The sequence below is a fragment of the Lynx rufus genome, unplaced genomic scaffold (genome assembly GCF_022079265.1).
Source record: "Lynx rufus isolate CCGP_SWC_20201006 ecotype Redwood Valley unplaced genomic scaffold, mLynRuf1.p SCAF_4, whole genome shotgun sequence".
Taxonomy (NCBI): domain Eukaryota; kingdom Metazoa; phylum Chordata; class Mammalia; order Carnivora; family Felidae; genus Lynx; species Lynx rufus.
The window spans coordinates 15,826,797-15,843,806 of record NW_025814856.1 but is presented as its reverse complement, the minus strand read 5'-3'; the positions used below and the strand labels follow the sequence as shown (position 1 = coordinate 15,843,806).

The 17,010-nt window shown below is 61.4% G+C and overlaps 1 protein-coding gene across 1 annotated transcript; it reads right to left on the bottom strand.

The window, feature by feature from the left end:
- Nucleotides 1-1,279: 1,279 nt before the first annotated feature.
- PTH1R (parathyroid hormone 1 receptor) lies at nt 1,280-10,961 on the bottom strand. The gene is made up of 13 exons (XM_047096260.1): nt 10,866-10,961; nt 8,788-8,922; nt 7,072-7,182; nt 6,850-6,968; nt 6,600-6,694; nt 6,216-6,411; nt 5,556-5,709; nt 3,961-4,021; nt 3,553-3,619; nt 3,183-3,277; nt 2,425-2,566; nt 2,266-2,307; nt 1,280-1,760 (listed from the first exon to the last, which is right to left on the bottom strand). Exons 1-13 carry the CDS (start codon nt 10,948-10,950, stop codon nt 1,383-1,385), a joined length of 1,680 nt encoding a protein of 559 aa, XP_046952216.1. The 5' UTR covers nt 10,951-10,961; the 3' UTR covers nt 1,280-1,382.
- Nucleotides 10,962-17,010: the final 6,049 nt, after the last annotated feature.

Sequence of the window (17,010 nt, the reverse complement as noted above, 5' to 3'; positions counted from 1 at the left end):
TGCAAGGACTCTTCTAAATGTGGCTCAGACCTTGTTGCTCTCCCTGTATGATTTCCAGTGGCGCCCAGTGTTCATGGGAGTCCTCGATGCCTAAACTGGCTCAGGTCCTGGCCCGTGCGTCTCACGCCATTCCAAGCACATGACACCACATGGTGCTCCAGGCGTGTGCCAGGCCTTGGGCAGTTGTTTGCCCTGCCCACCATCTAGAAGGACAGGCAGGGCCGGGCCTGAGGCTGCCCAGAGCACACCTGTGCCACCCGCTGCCCAAGTGAGTTTGCGGTCCCTCCCCCATGACCCCTCACCCAGCCCCCCGTGGTGGCGGTGCTGTTAGAGATGGGAGCGCCTTCCAGACGCTGAGTCCATGGAGCAGAACAAACGGGTGGCGCTGGGCTGAAGGAAGGGCCAGGCAGGGGTGCTGGCCTGTGTAAGCCCAGAGTCGGGCAGGGCTGCCTTCGGAATGGAGAAAGAAGCTTGTGCTGGTCAGAGCACGGGATGGACACTCAGCTGGGTCAGTTCTCAAGGAGGTCATTCTGGGGCCCAGGACTGGGCAGTGCAGGGGCCAAGGGGGCAAGGAATGTAGTGGATGGGTGACGGAGGGGGATGCTCAGCGACAGCCTCGGATGCACAGGGAGTGGACATGCCGAGTCCTGCAGGTCCTCAGCCCAGCCAGACCTGTGGGTCCCCAGGCTCCCCCACAGCTCCCAGGCCAGAGCAGAGGCCGCAGCCCACCCTTCACTTGATGGCCTCGGCATGTTCCCCGCACCCTCACCCTCAGTCTGATTGCCAGGAGTGTGTCACATCTGGGGTGGGGGCTGGGACCATGTATGGAGGGCTCCCTGCGTACCTCAGCCTCCAAGGGGCCCAGTATGGCCACCAGAGGGGCAGGAAGGGGCCCAGAGCAGGGCCAGGGACCTAGGGATATGCGGTTGGCCCTTGGTGGACAGTGACTGGGGCAGCAGGTGGAGAGCTGGCCCGGAGGAGCCTGGGTCCCCCCGGGGGCCTCGGTCCAACCAGAAGCATCCAAGGGTGGCAGGGAAAGGTTGGGGCCCCGCCCCTGCATGGCTCTGCCGGGTCCCTGTGTGACCCCAGCAAACTCCAGCCACTGTAGGCCTCTCCCAGGTCTTTCCTGCTCCACTGTGCCTGTGGCCCCCAGAGTCCCTCCTGAGGTGACACCCATGAACTTCTCCGATGCTCCTGCCCCTCCCCTCCCAAGTCCCCAGTTCAGACCACAGGAAGCTACACGCTGCTTCCTTTTCCCTTTTTTTTTTTTTTTCCTGTTTTGTCTTCCCAGCCCCAGCCCTGAGTGGGCAACCGTCCAACCACCCGTCTCTTGGTCCGTCTGTCGGCCCTCATGTCCATGGGTCCCACCCTCAGGTCCCCCGTCACATGACTGTCTCCCACTCCTCCTGCAGTAGGGCAGGTGGCCGCTCCGGCGCAGAGGCCTCCTCGTCCAGCCCCGAACAGGAGCCATTGAGGAACCCATCGTCCTTGGGAGCAGCCACGGCAGGTGGTGTGGTCTGGAGGGCCGGGGCCCCCGGTTTGGTGTGGCCGGGGAGCGGGGGGTGGCCGTTGGTGGTGGCGGCGGGCAGCAGGCGGGGGCTGAGGGGCAGGCCGAGTCCCGTGCGGGGGCCTACGTTGGTCACACTCGTGTGAGACACCATCGGGCCGTAGCTGTAGCTGCTGCTTCCGCTGCGTGCCTTCCGCTTGAAGTCCAGTGCCAGTGTCCAGCGGCTCCAGGATTTCTTGATCTCAGCCTGTACCTGGGGTGGCGGGAGGAGGGCAGGCCGTCAGGTAACCCCTCTGCCACATGTGCCCCCCCACCAGGCCCAGGCGTGCCCTCCTCCCTGCCTCTACAACACTCAGCACTGAATAGAACCGAAGGCACGGGATATCACTGGAAAATTCCAAGGCCAAGTAAAATCCCGTCATCCTCAGAACATGGTGCCTGGCTTCAGGCAGCTGACACGCCCAGAGTCTACAAGGCTCAAATGGCCCCAAGGGTGGCTGAGTTGTTCAGTCTGGATTACGGAGATTCAACTGTGGGCTTGGGAAGACACTGGCTATGCCAGAGATCGAAGAGCCCACAAATCCTAGGACGTCCCAAGCCTGAATCATCTGGAAAGACTCTGCTTTCACAAATGTCCTCAGGGATGTTCTTGGAGGAATATAGGAGGAGCCGAACAGAAGAACAGAAGGACAGGACTTGGGGGGCCCCTGGCGCTTTCCCGTCCTCCCTGCCTCGTACCAACGTCGCCCACCGCTTACCTCGCCGTTGCAGAAACAGTATATGATGGCGACAAAAAATCCCTGCGGAGAGAGGCACGTGGGGTCAGGGCCCGGAGGCCGCATCCAGGGAAGGTGGGAGTGGACCCCCCTCCGCTGCCCTCCCCACCTTCGGCCGGGCCTTGGGCAGGGCCTGCTCACCTGGAAGGAGTTGAAGAGCATCTCGTAGTGCATCTGGACTTGCCAGAGCGTCCCTGAGACCTCGGTGTACGGCGTGGCCATGAAGACGATGTAGTGGACGCCAAAGAGCGGCATGAGCACCAGCGTGGATTTGAGCAGCTTCCTGGGCCAGCAGGGCGCGGGGGTCAGGAACAAGCCCCTTCCCCTCAGTAGGCACGGTGCCGTCCCCACCCGCCAGCCCTAGGCTCCAGGCTGCGGGAGCCACTACGGGACCTGAGGCTCGGGCCAGGGCGGAGGACAATCCAGTTAACCTGGGACACCCACCCTTCGCTGTCTTGGCAGAGTGTTAATAGGGCCCTTTGGTGCTTGCACCTGCCGGTCCCCCTACTGGCACACACTCATCCCCCCCCCGCCCCCCGCCCCGCCCCTGCCTTCCTTCTTCATCCCACGGCCCGTTCCTCAGGTCTTAGCTGAACCACCACCCTCTCGAAGCCGTGGGTACGGCCCTCAGGTCCCTCAGACTTGAACGATCAGCTCTTTAAGGAGAGGTCTGGGTTTGTCTCACCCTTGCAGACCCCAGCTCTAGGGCAGGGCCTAGCACCGAATGGCCCAGGTTGGCTCTGGGGTGAGATCCCTGGGGCCAGCCAGGGAGTCAGGAGCTGGGTTCTCCCCCTGACACAGGCTCACTCCTGGGACCTCTGTCTTTGCTTTTTCACATGGTGCCGGGGTCTGATGACCCCTGAGCTCTAAGGAGCCGGGGTCTGCCGGGCACAGCTCACCGGTACTGCTGCCGCGTGTCGCACCGGCCGGCATTGGTCTCCCGCAGCTTGGTGGCCAGCACCCGGACGATGTTGATAAAGAGGATGAAGTTGAGCTGTGGGAGGGAGGGAGGGCTGCATCTCGAGCTGCACCCCAGCCGGGGGTGGGGGCAAGGGTCCCGGGGCACGCGGCCCTGCCCGGACTCTGCTCTGCCACTGCGTCCCCAGGTGGGCCCTTGGTTTCCCCAGCGGACTGGGGTGGGGGGCAGCTGCTTCTCAGGCCTGTGGCTCCAGTCCTGGGGTCCGGGGAAGCCTCTGGTCCCCGTCAGGGGCTGGGCACTGGGGCCTGTGGCACATACCCCCACCCGGGCCTGTTGCCACCCCTGCTCACCACGATGGAGGCCAGGATGGGCACCTGGATGATCCACTTCTTGTTCCCGGAGCTCAAGTCCCAGCACCTGGGGGAGGCGGAGGCATCAGCTCCCACCCCCCTGTTCCCACCCTGAGCCTGCCCACAGAGTGGCCCCAGAGCTGGTCTGCTCTGACAGAGGACAGCCGAGTGTTGGGGGTGGCCAGGCCTAAGGCCACCCTCACACGCTTCTTTTGCAGCAGCCTCTTGTGACCCTGAGGGGGCACCTGACTCAACGCTGGATACAAAACTGAAGCGGGGCCCACTCAGGGCCAGGGTACAGGAAGCCCCCTCACATACCGCACAGAGGAAGAGGGCTCCAGGGGTATTTCTGGCCTGTGTCGGAAACCCCCCCAGCCCCCGCTGGCCCCCTTCTCCACCTGGACCTACCCGGTGTTGGCCAGGCTGGCTCTCACACTGACCCACACGGCCACGAAGATGGCGGGCAGACCTGTGGGTGCAGAGGGGGCAGCGTGTGAGGAACCGTAGGTGCTGCCCACGATGTCTCCCCGCTCAGCCCTCCTCGCCAGACCCCTCTCATCCATGAGGACCCCTAGCTTACCCGGTCACCGTCCCTGACCCCCCTCACCCTGGAGCCACGGGCTGCTTGGCGACAGAGCCACAGGCTGGCATGTGCCACTCTGCTTCCCCAACAGCCTCCTCTGAAGGCTCTAGTGCCCAGCGCCCAGTTCAGCCCTCTGCCCTCATCTTGGCTCTGCGTCTCCTACCCACACATGCAGACCTGCCAGGCACAGGGTAAAATAAGGCATCGCTGACTTCCCCGTGCCCAGCCCATTCCCCCCTGCTCTCCTCTCAAGGGCAGTGATCCACACGGGGTGTTCTTGTGGGGAGGGGGCCCAGTGCCAGCATTCTTCTGTCCCAGCACGCCCCCCTCCCCAACACGCAGCGTGAAAGGCCCTAGCCCCCACGGATGAGACTGGATGGAGTGACAACCGTCGTTCCAGGCTGAGTAAAGTCCACAGGGGAACCTTGGTGTTCCCAGGCCCGAGTCAGCTCAGAATGCACACGGTACCTCTCAGTGAGCTCTGCCTCTAGAAGGGAGCCCAGGTTCCCACCCTCCAGCCCCTCACACTTCATTCTAGGCCAGGTGAACTCTTGGGAGGGGCAGGGTGCGACCTGGGTTTATGGTGGGAAAAAGAGCTGTGACATTCTTGTGTCATGAAGCTCTGTGTGCTCCCAATCTGTGTGTTTCCTGCCCACCCTGACACCCTCTAGCCCCAGAGCCCATGTCAGTTCCTGGAACCAGGCCCAGATCTCCCCCAGCTCTGGGGCTTGCTGTGGGTGAGGACAAGGTCAGGGTGTGGCAAGGGGCTGTGGCTGTTGACCTGAGAGCTTCTGGGTGCTGAGTGCAGGGAGGAGGGCTTCAGCCACCGGGCCTACCCCTTTGCAGTCTGGCCAGTCGCCCCAGTCTGGCCAGTTGCCCCGGAGCCCAGCCAAGCTCGGGAGCTGCCAACAATAATGGACAATTATCGGTAACTCAATCCCAGAGCCCGTGGGGGAGCCGTGCAGAGCCCCAGCAACCCACTCTGCAGAGGGGCTGCCGAAGCTCAGATGATGCCGAGAGCCCGCCCTGGGGCTCCGGGTCATGGATCCTGCAGGCAGTGAGGGGGATCGGTAGGGAAACAGGGCTCAGGGTGGAGGGGGCATCCCAGATCCCAACCTTGGCCCTAGTGTGATCTCTTACCCGAGATCCCACTCTGATCCTGACCTGAATCTTAACTTGAGAGGACCCCCTCCTTCTCTTGGGCTGAGCCTCAAGGCCAAGGGAACCGCAACCCCGGGCTGAGCCAATCCCAGGTGAACCCTGACCCCTGGCCAAGGCTTGTTGCCTGAATCTGGGATGGGGTCAGACTCACAGAAGGGTGGATGGGATGGCATATGCTGTGTGGGCACCTGACCCTTTGACTCTGCTGCCCATGGCCCCACCCTTGCCCCAGCCCCCCCTGTCCCCCACGCCTGCCTACCCCAGCCGAAGACCGTGAAGCCCCACAGATACTTCTTCTCTGAGAAGAAGGCCATGAAGATGAGGCTATGCAGGTACAGCCCCTCCACCAGAATCCAGTAGTAGTTGGTGGCCAGGAAGTAAAGGAAGAAGGTCACAGCTACCCTGCAGCCCGCCTAGGAGAGCAGTGGTGTTAGCCAGAAGGCAGGCCTGCATGTGCAGAAGTTGGAGATGGGCTGAGGGCTGCTCATAACATAGGACAAGTGGTGCTGGTCACGAGGGCAGGAAGGGCCAGGCTCTGGTCAAGGGCAGAGCTGGGGGTGCAGGGAGAGGGGGAAAGCCGTCGCCAGGGGCAGGAGGGCACTCAGGACAGTGGCAGGGGGCAATGTGAAGAGGTGGGGTGGGTGGGCGTGCTGGGCTGAGGCAGGAGTGTTGAGGAAAGTGCCGGGTGGGAGACAGTCACAAAGCCCACGGCAGCAGGGGCTGGAAAGCGGGGTCGAGGGTGCCCAGTGGCTGTGCGTGGCTCACTCCAGTGGCATGGCAGGAGGAGACGGGCAGAGGGGAGGGCCTAGCGGCAGGTGGAGGTGCCCGGCGAGGGACAGCAGGGTGGGTCTCCCGCGAAGCCAGAGGTGGGGAGGTGGGGAGGGGGGCGCGGGCCGCGGTGAGAGGGAGGGGCACTCACGTAGCCGGCGGCGGCGGCGGCGGGCGGCGGGGGCGCCTGGGCGATGGCGCGCAGCTCTTCCTCGGTGAGGCGCTCGGCCTCATCGAGCGTGGCCCCCGAGTAGAGCACCGCGTCCTTGACGAAGATGCTCACGGCGCGAAGCATGAAGGACAGGAATAGGTGCATGTGGATGTAGTTGCGCGTGCAGTGCAGCCTCCTGCGGGGCGCGCGACAACACCGTGGGTGAGGGCATGGGGACGCGCGCGGGGGCGGGGTGGCCGGGAAGCCAGGCTGTGCGCTGCCGGCAGGGACGCCCCGCCCGGGTAAGGGGAAGGGAGGCACCGGACCTCGGCCCCACCCACGCCCACGCCCACCGAGCGCGGCCCCGCCCCTCGCCCCGCCCACCTGAAGTACGCCAAGATGAGCACAGCCACGGTGAGGGAGGCCAGGGAGACAGAGTAGCCCACGGTGTAGATCATGCCCAGGCGGTCAAACACCTCCTGTGCCGGTGGGGACACACCGTCAGAGCCCTGGGACTCAGGTGGAGGGTAAGAGGCCAGTGAAGGTTGCCGGAGGAGTCAGGCCTAGCTCAGGGGTCACCAATGGGGTAGGGTGACCTTATCCAGGTCAGGTTGGGGAGGGGGAAAGCTCGCACCCGTTCACGAGTCTCATTGGTCAGGAACTTGACACACTCGCTGTAGTTGGCCCATGTCCGGTTGTGCCCAGGCACCAGTTCCCAGCTGCCATTGCGGTCACAGCGACGGTAGGCATGGCCTGCGGGTCCATGGGGAGGGTCAGGGCAGGCAGAGAGGTCTGGAGCCCTGAGCTCCAAGTCCTGGCACCCCTATGGTCCCCACCCTACTCCAGCCTGCCTTACCTTTGTGATTGAAGTCATAAATGTAGTCGGGACAGGGCACGGCCACCACCTCACCTGGTGCCCCCAGCGGCCAGCAAAGGATGTGGTCCCACTCGGGCAGGCAGGGGCGCCCTGTGCCCACAGAGACAGACAGACAAGGTGGGGGACACCAGTCAAGTCCATGGTTAGTGACCCAGAAGAATGAACACACCTGTGGTCGCTGGCTCCCTCAGGGACAGGTGTGCCCCAGGACTGGAGAACTCAGGCCTGGAGCGTTCTGGAGAGAATGTATTGAGCCTTACTACCTACTGTGCCCTGCACCCACCTGGCCTCATAGAATTCACCCACAGCCCCTGTATGCAAGTACTGGCATGGCCCTATTTTCTAGATTGACTGGTGGAGGCCAAGAGAGACAAGTGATCTGCTGAAGTCATACAGCCTAGGGCCCTGCCCTCCTCAGGGACTCAGCCCCTGGCCGGGCCTTTCTCTTTTTCCTCTACTCTTGGTCCCACCTCCAGGTGTCCCTGGAGAAGGGGAAGTTCCCAGACTAATTCCCTCAGTTGAGAATGCTTTCCGTGTGATCGTTGCCCAGGGACCATGGCCAGGAGGCAGGAGGACTAGCTTCCAGTGCCAGCTGACCTCATGCAGATGTCCACCCTCTTTGTATTCCAGCTTCTTCACCGGGTAGCTGGGACTGACCATATCAGCCTGTGCTTCCACCCCCATCCCAGACCCACCCTGAGCACCTGCTACAAGACTCCAATGATCATTCGTAGGGAAGGTATCATCCCCCAAATCTAAGTGCTGTCTGTGGGATTCTACCCTACTTTAGGGCTCCAGCCTCACAGTAGAGCTACTAAGTGACCTTGGAGGGTCCCCGGCCTCTGAATCTTCTACTTTCCACCCCCCAGCTCCCTTCTTTCCCTCTGCAGGGCTCCAGCCACAGGACTCTCCAGCCATCCTGGAAGGCTGCCTTGATGGCTGGACCCACCCCAGCCTGGTGAAAGGCTCTCTGTCCTGGGCACCATATTCCCAGCCCCGCCTGGCTAGGCCCACAATTCCCTCTGGTCCCTGGGGAGCCACAGGGTGACCACAGCCTCCCAGATGTGGCCCATCTGGAATCTGCTGCCCACCCAGCCGGTTCAAACCGGCCCTGTGGCTGCAGCCTGGGCTCTGCGTTTGTCTCTCCTTACCTTCCTGAGGGACAACACTGCCCTGCATCTTCCTTCCTCTCTTTTCTCCTCCCCTCCTTGTCTCACTCTCTCTGGCCCCACTCCTCCGTGGCTACCATCCTCTCCTGCTCTGTGTCTATGGCCCAGGATACTATTTTTGATGGACCCTCCTCTGACAGAGTCCCAGTCCCAGTTTGTGCCTCCCGGTCCCCTGTCTGTCTCTCCCTGTCTTTGTATCTGTCCCTGCCCCTCTGTCTCCCAGGTTCTCTGTCATCTCTCTCCATGGGAGGGGCCATAGCCCTGGGGCCACCGCTGGGGTAATGTGGGGCAAGTTCTCTGCCCAAATCTCCTGGGTGTCCGGGCCCATCCAGCTGCCGGCCCCCTCCACACCATACCCCCTGGGCTCTGTCTCCTCCCAGCCCCTCCCCTGCTTTCCTAGGGAGGGGGCCACAGCCTCTTCTTTTCCACAAGAGCTGAAGAGCATGAGCTCACTTGCCGGGGATCGAGCGGCGGGGTGGGTGGGTCCTAGGTGGTCTCCCATGGATGCATGGAAGCACAGACGTACCTCGGCGCCTGCTGCCAGTGGGCGCCTCCTTGTCCTCCTCGGACTCAGGGTAGAGCTTCCCAGATGCCTTGTCTTTCTTAGGCTTCCCTGATGTGGATGCAGATGCCCATCCTTTGTCTGATTCCATTATGTCAGCTGGAGAAATCAGGGCAGTCATGGCTATCAATTGTCCTACGGCAGGAGACCCAGGGCACACTCCTGCCTCAGACTCCCCCTTTGTGCATTGTGGGTTCATCCCTGTCCTGCTGACAGCCCAGGCCACTGAAAGAGCTGAGGTAACAGGTGAGGAAGCGCTTTACAAACTGTAAAGTACTTGCCAGGTGCAAAGTAAGCAGAGGGTATGGAGACTGTCAACAGGAGGTTCAAATGGGAATGAACACCACGCGGGCGTGGGATCAACTAGCCGGCCGAGCAGTAAACGTGGGCAACGCACGGACAGAGGCGGTGTCCTCCGACCCAGGAGTCGGAGCCAGAGCCTGTGCAGGAGGACGAGGCCCCACCAGGGGGCGCAGGACAAAAGCGGACGGTAGCGGTGATGTCCACGGAGAGGTTAAACTGTGAAAACGCAGCCTGGCCAGAGCATTGTGCAGCTCAGGAAGCTGGCGGTGTGGACGACAACAGCAAGAATGTGCAGCTGTCAAGGGTGTTCAGGCAAGTCTACCTACCCGTCCGTCCCCTGCCCTGAGATACTTGAGTTAAGGGTTCACAGGGTCCACAGAGGGACTCCGGAGACTGAGTTGGGCTGGCCTTTCTCTCCAGTAGAGAGATGTTCAAGATCTCTCTCCCTCGCTGAAAAGTCTCCCTCATTCTCTGACTTGTGTCCCTTCAGTGACAGCCTGAGCAGGGCCCCTGGCCCTCCCGTGTCAGGGTCTGTGGCAGCAATGGGAAGCTGAGGGCAGATGCCCCAACTGGGATGGAATGGCTGCGATCCTTGGGGCATCAGCAGGGAGGGGGTAGCAAGATGGCGTAGAGCAGGAAGAGAGGGGCTCCATCAGGATGGGGCGGGCTGGGGCGGGGCAAGGTGCCTCCAGGCTTCCACAACTAGGAAGAGTGCTGGGACCCAAAGAGAGGGGGCCCACCTGACCCCCAAACCCTGAAGTCACCGGGGCAGGGAACCAAGGAGTCACCAGTGGGGCCAGTGTGGACAGGGCTGTGACCAAAGAGACCATGTGAATCCCTGTGACTGTGAGCAAAGTCCACGTGCTACAAAGTGTGTCACTGTGTGCTTGGGTCCCTGGCAGTCTGAGAGCCAGCTCCAGACAGGAAACTGTTCTTGACAGCCAGTCGGGGGGGGGGGGGGCAGGGGGGAGGGTGGGTCTGGGCTTCTTCCAGGTCCATGAGACTGATCAGACAGGCGGCAGAAGCCCGGATGGGTGCTAATGAGCTCCCATCTTCGCTTCCAGGAAATGGACTCAGGGCAAGATAGGGCAGGAGGCAGGAAGGAAGGTGAGTGCCCCCCCTTCACCTTAGCACAGGTCCTTGGAGAGGCTGCACTGGTGGGCAGCAGCCCTCCCTACCTCAAATCAAACACCCTCTCCCGGACAGTAACTATGACTCAGAGTCCCAGGTACCCATCCCTATCCCTCTGTCATCCTCCCCGTCCAGCCCCATGCACCCCAATTCTCCTGACCCTGGACACCTCAGCCTCGTCTTCTGACCAGGTGGCCCTCTTCAAAGATCTACTTATTCTTCTGGACCTTCCTTGGATACCTCCTCCTCCAGGAAGCTGTCCCAGCGCACCCCAGTGGGATTTGGCACCCTAGTCAGTGCCCCTGATCCTGGTGTGCCTTGCCAGATCTAAGCCTGTGGGGATGATTCGGACTGTGGCTGCCTTCATACCGCCCTAACCCTGCCACGGGAGGGAAGGCTCAGTGCATTTCAGTCTGCTGACTTTGATGACACCTGACCCACCCCACTTTGGCCTGACCTCCCCTTCCAGCACCCCCCCCCCCACCCCTTCCCTGGTGCCACTTGGTTCCGCATCCTAGGCTCTCATCTTCATTTGGACCCTCCTTCCCTCGGACCTCGCTTCCAGACCCTCCTTCTTTGGCCCCGCCTCCCTCCGGCTCCGCCCCCACCTGGCCTCTGCAGGACTTCTTTGAGCCGCTTCTGGCATTGGGCCTGGGCACGGTGCAGCAGGAAGATCTGCTCCTCTTTGGTCATGACGTCATCTGCATCCACCTACCAAGTTGAGCGTCAGACTGCAGGCAGGACTTACCAGCTCAGAGGCAGGTCCTACAACCATCCCAACCTCCCTGAGGGATTCCCGCACCCCCCCCCCCCCAACCCTTTCCAAAGGCCCTGAGTCTAGAATTTGGGAACTCTGCCTTACAAAGCTCCCATTTTACAGATGGGAATCTGCAGCTCCAAAGGGTAGGGCCTGTCCCACCAGTAGGATAAAAGAGGGAGGGGAATGTCCCCTGCCTGTCCGCTAGTGACCCTGTAGGCTGCAGCCACTGATACTCTCTGTGCAGTCTGTTCCCTAAGGGTACATGGGAAAGGGATGGAATGTCCCGGGAAGGATCCTCACAGGATCCTGTCTGTTGGGGACCTGGTAGGGAGAGGGGTGGATAAGGAGTGGTGAACTCTGGGGAAATAAACCAGCCCTGGATTCTTTCAAGCCCTAGTGCCCTGGGGGACCTCCGGAGTCACCAATTTCCATCCTGGCCCTCTCCCCAGTCACTGCTCTCTGCAGTGAATGGTGAGTGCCTCAGCCGCTCCCACCCTTGTGGTCCCAGAAGCTAGAGGACTGAGGAATTGCTGGCCAGTGGTCTGGTTGGGCGGACATTCCCCTGCGGGCTGTGGGTGGGAGTCACCCACATCCCACTGCTTATCTGGAGGCTCCTTCCACCCAAGCCGACCCTGTGTTTTTTTCTTTTTTTAAGTGTACTTATTTTGGGAGAGAGAGCGGGAGACAAAGAGCCAATCCCAAGCACCTCTGCTCTATCAGCGCAGAGCCCGACACGGGGTTTGAACTCACGCACCGTGAGAGCATGATCTGAGCTGAAATCTCAAGACTCAGATGCTAAACCGACTGAGCCACCCAGGTGCCCGACTGACCCTGTATTTTGACGGTGCCAACAAGAGAGTATCAGTTCCCACTGTTTCCTCTGGAATATACTTCCTTCTTTTCCTTCCAACCTGCGCACCCTGGGCACTCGCTGCCACCCACTGGGGTTCCCTGGAATCATTTTGAGGAGGAGAACAAGATCATCACGGGCATCGGGGTGTGGTCGCACCCTGAAGCTGTGTCCCCCCGACATGGTTGGAAGCGGGTCAGAGTAAAGGCAGCATGCTGCCCTGGGGACGGCTTAGTGTGACCAAGTCTAGCCACTTCCACGAGTGGGACCCACAGAGGTTAATACATTCCCCTCGCATCCCCCTCCCCCCCCCCCAAGTTGGAGCCGGGTCCCCTCAGACACCAGGACAGGGACATGTCTGTCCCCTTAGACCCCTCAGCCCCAAGAGCAGGGCTGTGTCCCCTCACACTCCACAGGGCAGAGCCTGGCTCCCTTAGCCTCTCAACAGGCAGAGTTGCTGCCCCTCAGCCAACGCATGGCGGGGCCGGTCCCTTGTCAGAGGGGAGCTTTGCAGGGCGGAGAGCCAGGGGGAGGCAGGGGAGGAAGGAGGCGGGCTGGGGAAGGGGCGGGCTGGCCGGGCGGGGCGGGTCAGGGAGCCCGGCTGCTGGGAGAAGTTAATTGACCGCGTCTCTCGGTGGCAGCAGCAACGGCTTCCAGGGCCAAGGAGTCTCCAATTGGCTCGGCCGGACTTGGGTTCCGCTGGTTTTACTTAGCGGAGCGCGTGCGCGTCTGTGCGCGTGCGCGTGAGGGGCGGCGCGGCGTCCAGCGGCCGCGCACCCACTGCGGGCCGGCTCGCGCGCTCGTGTGCGCCCTTGTCTCTTTGCGTTCTCACGTGGGGACTGTCCCGCATGCATCTGGGACGTGAGCCTCGGGTGTCTGGGAACATGCATGTGTACATGTGTTCCCGGGCAAAGGTCCGCGTGTGCGCCCCTGCAAGTGTGTCATGCGGCGGTTCCTACCGGGGTGGGGGGTGTCTATCAGATGTCCGTGCTCCGTCTCTGCAGTCTGAGTTGGACCCTGAGATCTCAGCTGGATCCAGTGCCCAGGGCACCCCGGGAAGGGCTGGGGCAGATTGTCATGTGCTCCCTAGTGGCCCCCACACCTCCTGTTTCCTCCCGGCTCTCCACGCTCCTCCCTGAGCTGCAGCGGAGCAGGATGGGGCTTGAGGGAGAACAACTGGGCCTGCCCTAGTTCACGGGGCTCCAAGGTTAACCAGAAGTTCTCTTTGTGCCTCTGGCATTGGGGGTCCAGGCTCCTGAGGGGTCTGATCCCTGCATAGCTGAGCTGCTCACCCCAACCCATGATAGCACGCCTTCACTACCATTTCCATCATTACAACTGGCACCTCCATCAATGAACGCCACCACCATCACCACCAACAACCATCATCACCTTGACCGACAACGCCAACACAAACCATCACCACCCCCATCACCACCGCCACCTGCACCAGCACCATTACCACCACGAGCACTAATTATTACCAGCAGTGTGACCGCCATGACCACCATGAGCACCATCCCGACCAGTAGAGCATCATTACCATCACCGCTGTCGCTGTCCCCACCAAAGGCAACATTAGCACCACCACTGCCATCACCATTACTGCCACCAGCCCCATAACCACTGTCGGTACCACCTCTACCATTGTCTTATCCTTTATCCCTCACCGTACCCCCCTCCCCACCCCTTCTTCTGCCCATCTCCATCTCTCTCAAGACAAACAGATAATGCCCCATCTTTTCGCCAGCTGATGGAAAGCTCCTGAGTGACTGAAGCTCCTACCAGTCCCCAAAGGCTGGCACACCAGCCCTCCTAATAGACAGACTAGCCCACTGATGTGAGCAGTCATGGGTTGAAAACTGCCCATTCGGCAAAGCGCGCTGGCTGGGTGATGACCGGGAACTAACCACACGCTCCCTCACAGCCGCAAGGCGTCCGCTCAGCCTCCACTTACTGCTGCTGCTTTCTCCTCTCTATGGCCGAGGGGAGGCGCCCCTCTTTTCTGGAGTCTGGCTTCCATGGTGGGGGTGGGGACACTCAGGAGAAGGGAGGCACCTCACGGCCCCCAAACTTCTCCATTTATCCACAGGGATGGTGGCCCCACCTCTGACCTCCCTGAAGCTGTGGGACCCATTGCCACTCAGGACTGCCACTGCAGCAAGAACCCAAGCCAGAGTCAAGGAAGCACTTTCCCAAGGAAAGGAGGCCAGTTCCATGCCAAGTTCATTCCCACTGCCCTTGAGTGCAGCTCGCCTGCCCGCAGTGCCCCCATTCGTCCTTCCCTCCAGCTGAGCCCTCTCCCCATCCGGGGACATTCTGCTGGCCACCACTGGACCTTGAATCCCACCTCCACCACTGATGGGCTGTGTGTCTAGGGAAGTTGCTTAGCCCTTGTGCCTCCGTTTTCCACCTGTGCGAACAGGGGGATGGTAGGGCTGTCGTGAGCCTTCACTGAGGTACCGCACGGACAGCCTGGACAGGGGTTGGGTCGGGGCCGAGCTGGTCGCTATAACTGCTCCCGTTAGCAGCGCCACCACCACCAGGTCGTGGCTCTCCCACTTGCTATGGGCTCCCCTGCTGCTGGGCACTGCAGGTGGCTCCAGGCTGGGGACCTAGAATGGCAGAGGGAGACCGGGTAGACGACTAAGTCCAGGGACCCACAGTGAGGGGTGGATGGGAGGCGGGACTCCAGAAGGCGGGGGAGGAGGGAGTACAGGAGGGCCTGCTGGGTGAAGTGTGCCTGGTGAGTTTTTGGGGCGATCCAAGCTGGATTCCCAGTAAGATTGCAAGTCACTGCAAGGCCCCCCAGGCTTGGGCTTGGCGGGTAACAGGGTCCTTCATCTGCTTCTGCCCTGACTGAGGGGGTCTTATCTCCCGAGTGTGAAGGGGAAAGCGAAGGCAGCTAGGTTTCCCCTCCTGGCCTGTCGACTCTGTCTGCTCCATCCTCCCCGGACCTAACCAGCCCTTCTTCCCCTTTCCCAGCAGAGTTCAGGTCTTTCTGGCCCAGCTCCTGGTGCGGGGGACTCACGCTGGCTCAGTTTAAATAAACTGAGTGGGGACTCAGTTTAGATCCAGAGTACTGGCAGATCTTGGGTGTCAGGGGCGAGGACTGAGGGACCCAGGGATGGATCATAGCCAGGGGTCACCCACCAATGAGGGGGCCACCCAGCCCCAGCACCAGGTGCCCCAAATCCCCCCTCCCACATCCCTCTTATGGTCTGGAGTCAGGGCTGACTTCTCCTGACCTAACCGATATACGGCTCGGCTTCAGTGCCCCTTGCTGTAGCACACTCCCCATGGTGGGCCCCCCAACACAGAGCCTTCCTCTGTGCACATGTGTGCACGATGTGCAGTTTGTGAACACGCAAGGGGTGGGGTGATGCCCTGACTTCAGCCCTGAGCTGGAGGAATAGGGAGAGGGCAGCCTGGGAGCAATGAGCTGGTGTCTGTGGGGCTCCAGGCAGGGTGCAGGTGGAGGCTGGAAGCCAGTATGTTATTTACAAACATAGAAGCTGCTGTCCCAGGGAGAGACTAGTGTGTGGTCAAGAGGCCCGGATGTGTTTCTCATTTCCTGAGTTCAGAAGCCCAGACGAAGAGAAAAGGCCATCTGCTCATTACCCCTCCCCTGGGGCGGGGACGGGGGGGTGGGGGGAGCAGTTCCTTCTACCTGAGCTCCCGGAGAAGTCCCACTGAGGACAGTCTCCCAGTTGGGGATGAGCGTCCTCGTGTGGTGGCAGTGGGGGTGGAGGTGAGGACGGGGAGGCCAGGGGTGGTGATGGAGGTGTGACGGTGACAGCGGTGGTGGAGAGAGCCAGTTCCATGCCACTGACCAAACGAGGGCCACTCCTCTCAGCTCCTCTCCTAACTGCCAAATTCCACACATTTGCTGTCTGTGATCCCAGACATGCCTACATTCTCCTCCAGGCAAAACTAAGAAGGAAATACAAGGGCTACTTCTTCAGCTCCCGACACCCCTGCCTTTGGGAAAGGGGCTTCTTCCACTGAGTGGTGTCAGACTCGAGATGTCCTCTTGGGTCATCTCACCCATCCCTCTGCCAGGGTTCGCCCTGGTCCCGTGGGGGAAGGCGGCTGTCGGCTTCCTCATCACCTCTAGAGAAAGCAGACCTGCCTGGCATCCGTCTAGCCCCTCTGCCTATTGGCACCCACCCCGTTGCCCGTGGAGCTTTATCTACATCTCCTTTATCTTCTACCACGTCCCCATCTGACAAATGGGGACACTGAGGCCGAGAGTCACAGTTAAAAAGAAGAGGGCCAGTATGCTTGAGGAAGCGCCAGGCCCCATGGATCCCCTAGTGCAAGCCTCAATTCCAGCTTTCCAGAGTCCTTCTGGATTCTACCTCTTGCTGCACCAGGCAAGAGCCTCCCAGCAGAGGCTCCGAGGCAGAAAGGCAATTCAGGGGTGGGGGCAGACAGAGGCGACCACACGGCGATGGCGTTGGTGACGGCATCTTGTGCTCGGCTCTAATGGGACAGAGGACAGTTGCGCCCTGGTGTTCGGAGCGAGGAGAGCTGTACCTCCAGAAAAGCCAGGAGGGGAAAACCTTGGCTCACAGGAGACCCCCTCGTGACCTCCTGGCCTTCCTGCACCTCTTCTCCAGGTTCCACTACTGGGACCTGTGCTGGCACCCCTCGATGTCTCCCGTGCCAGCTGGCTAGGGACTGCTCCCCGCCCCTTGCTGCCCTCTGTCTGTCCGGCTGGCCCGAGCAGGCTGGGACGGGCTCCCTGCCGGGGACACTCCTGCCCCGCCACCGCTGACAAGTGCTGACTTTTCCTCCCCCTCTCCAGGCCTTCCTGAACAGGCTGCCTGTGTTCAGGGCTGGGAGGGGCTGGGGGGGGGGGAGGCACTGTGACGCCTCTCATCCTGGCCAGCGTGGACGCCTTCAGGGCAGGAGGTGGGATGGAACCTGGGATGGCGGAGTTGGCTGCTGGACCCGGTGGATCTTCACAGGCGGCCTCTACCTGGCCCGGAGGACCAAGGCCCAGAAGGATAGTACAGCCTAACTTAACCGTACGCCTGGTCAGCAGAATAGGATCCACCAGCTCTCACCTCCGCACAGGCCGGTCCCAGAGTTGGGGGTCTTTAGGGTTTGGAGGTTTCTGGTGTCTTTGTGAATCTGA

Excerpts from the sequence above, each read along its gene's own strand:
- PTH1R (XM_047096260.1), bottom strand. The coding sequence starts at position 10,950 with ATGACCAAAGAGGAGCAGATCTTCCTGCTGCACCGTGCCCAGGCCCAA. Across the intron at positions 4,022-5,555 it reads CTTCACGGTCTTCGGCTGGG|GTCTGCCCGCCATCTTCGTG; the intron begins GTAGGCAGGCGT and ends CTGCACCCACAG. Across the intron at positions 3,620-3,960 it reads GCCAGCCTGGCCAACACCGG|GTGCTGGGACTTGAGCTCCG; the intron begins GTAGGTCCAGGT and ends CGCCTCCCCCAG.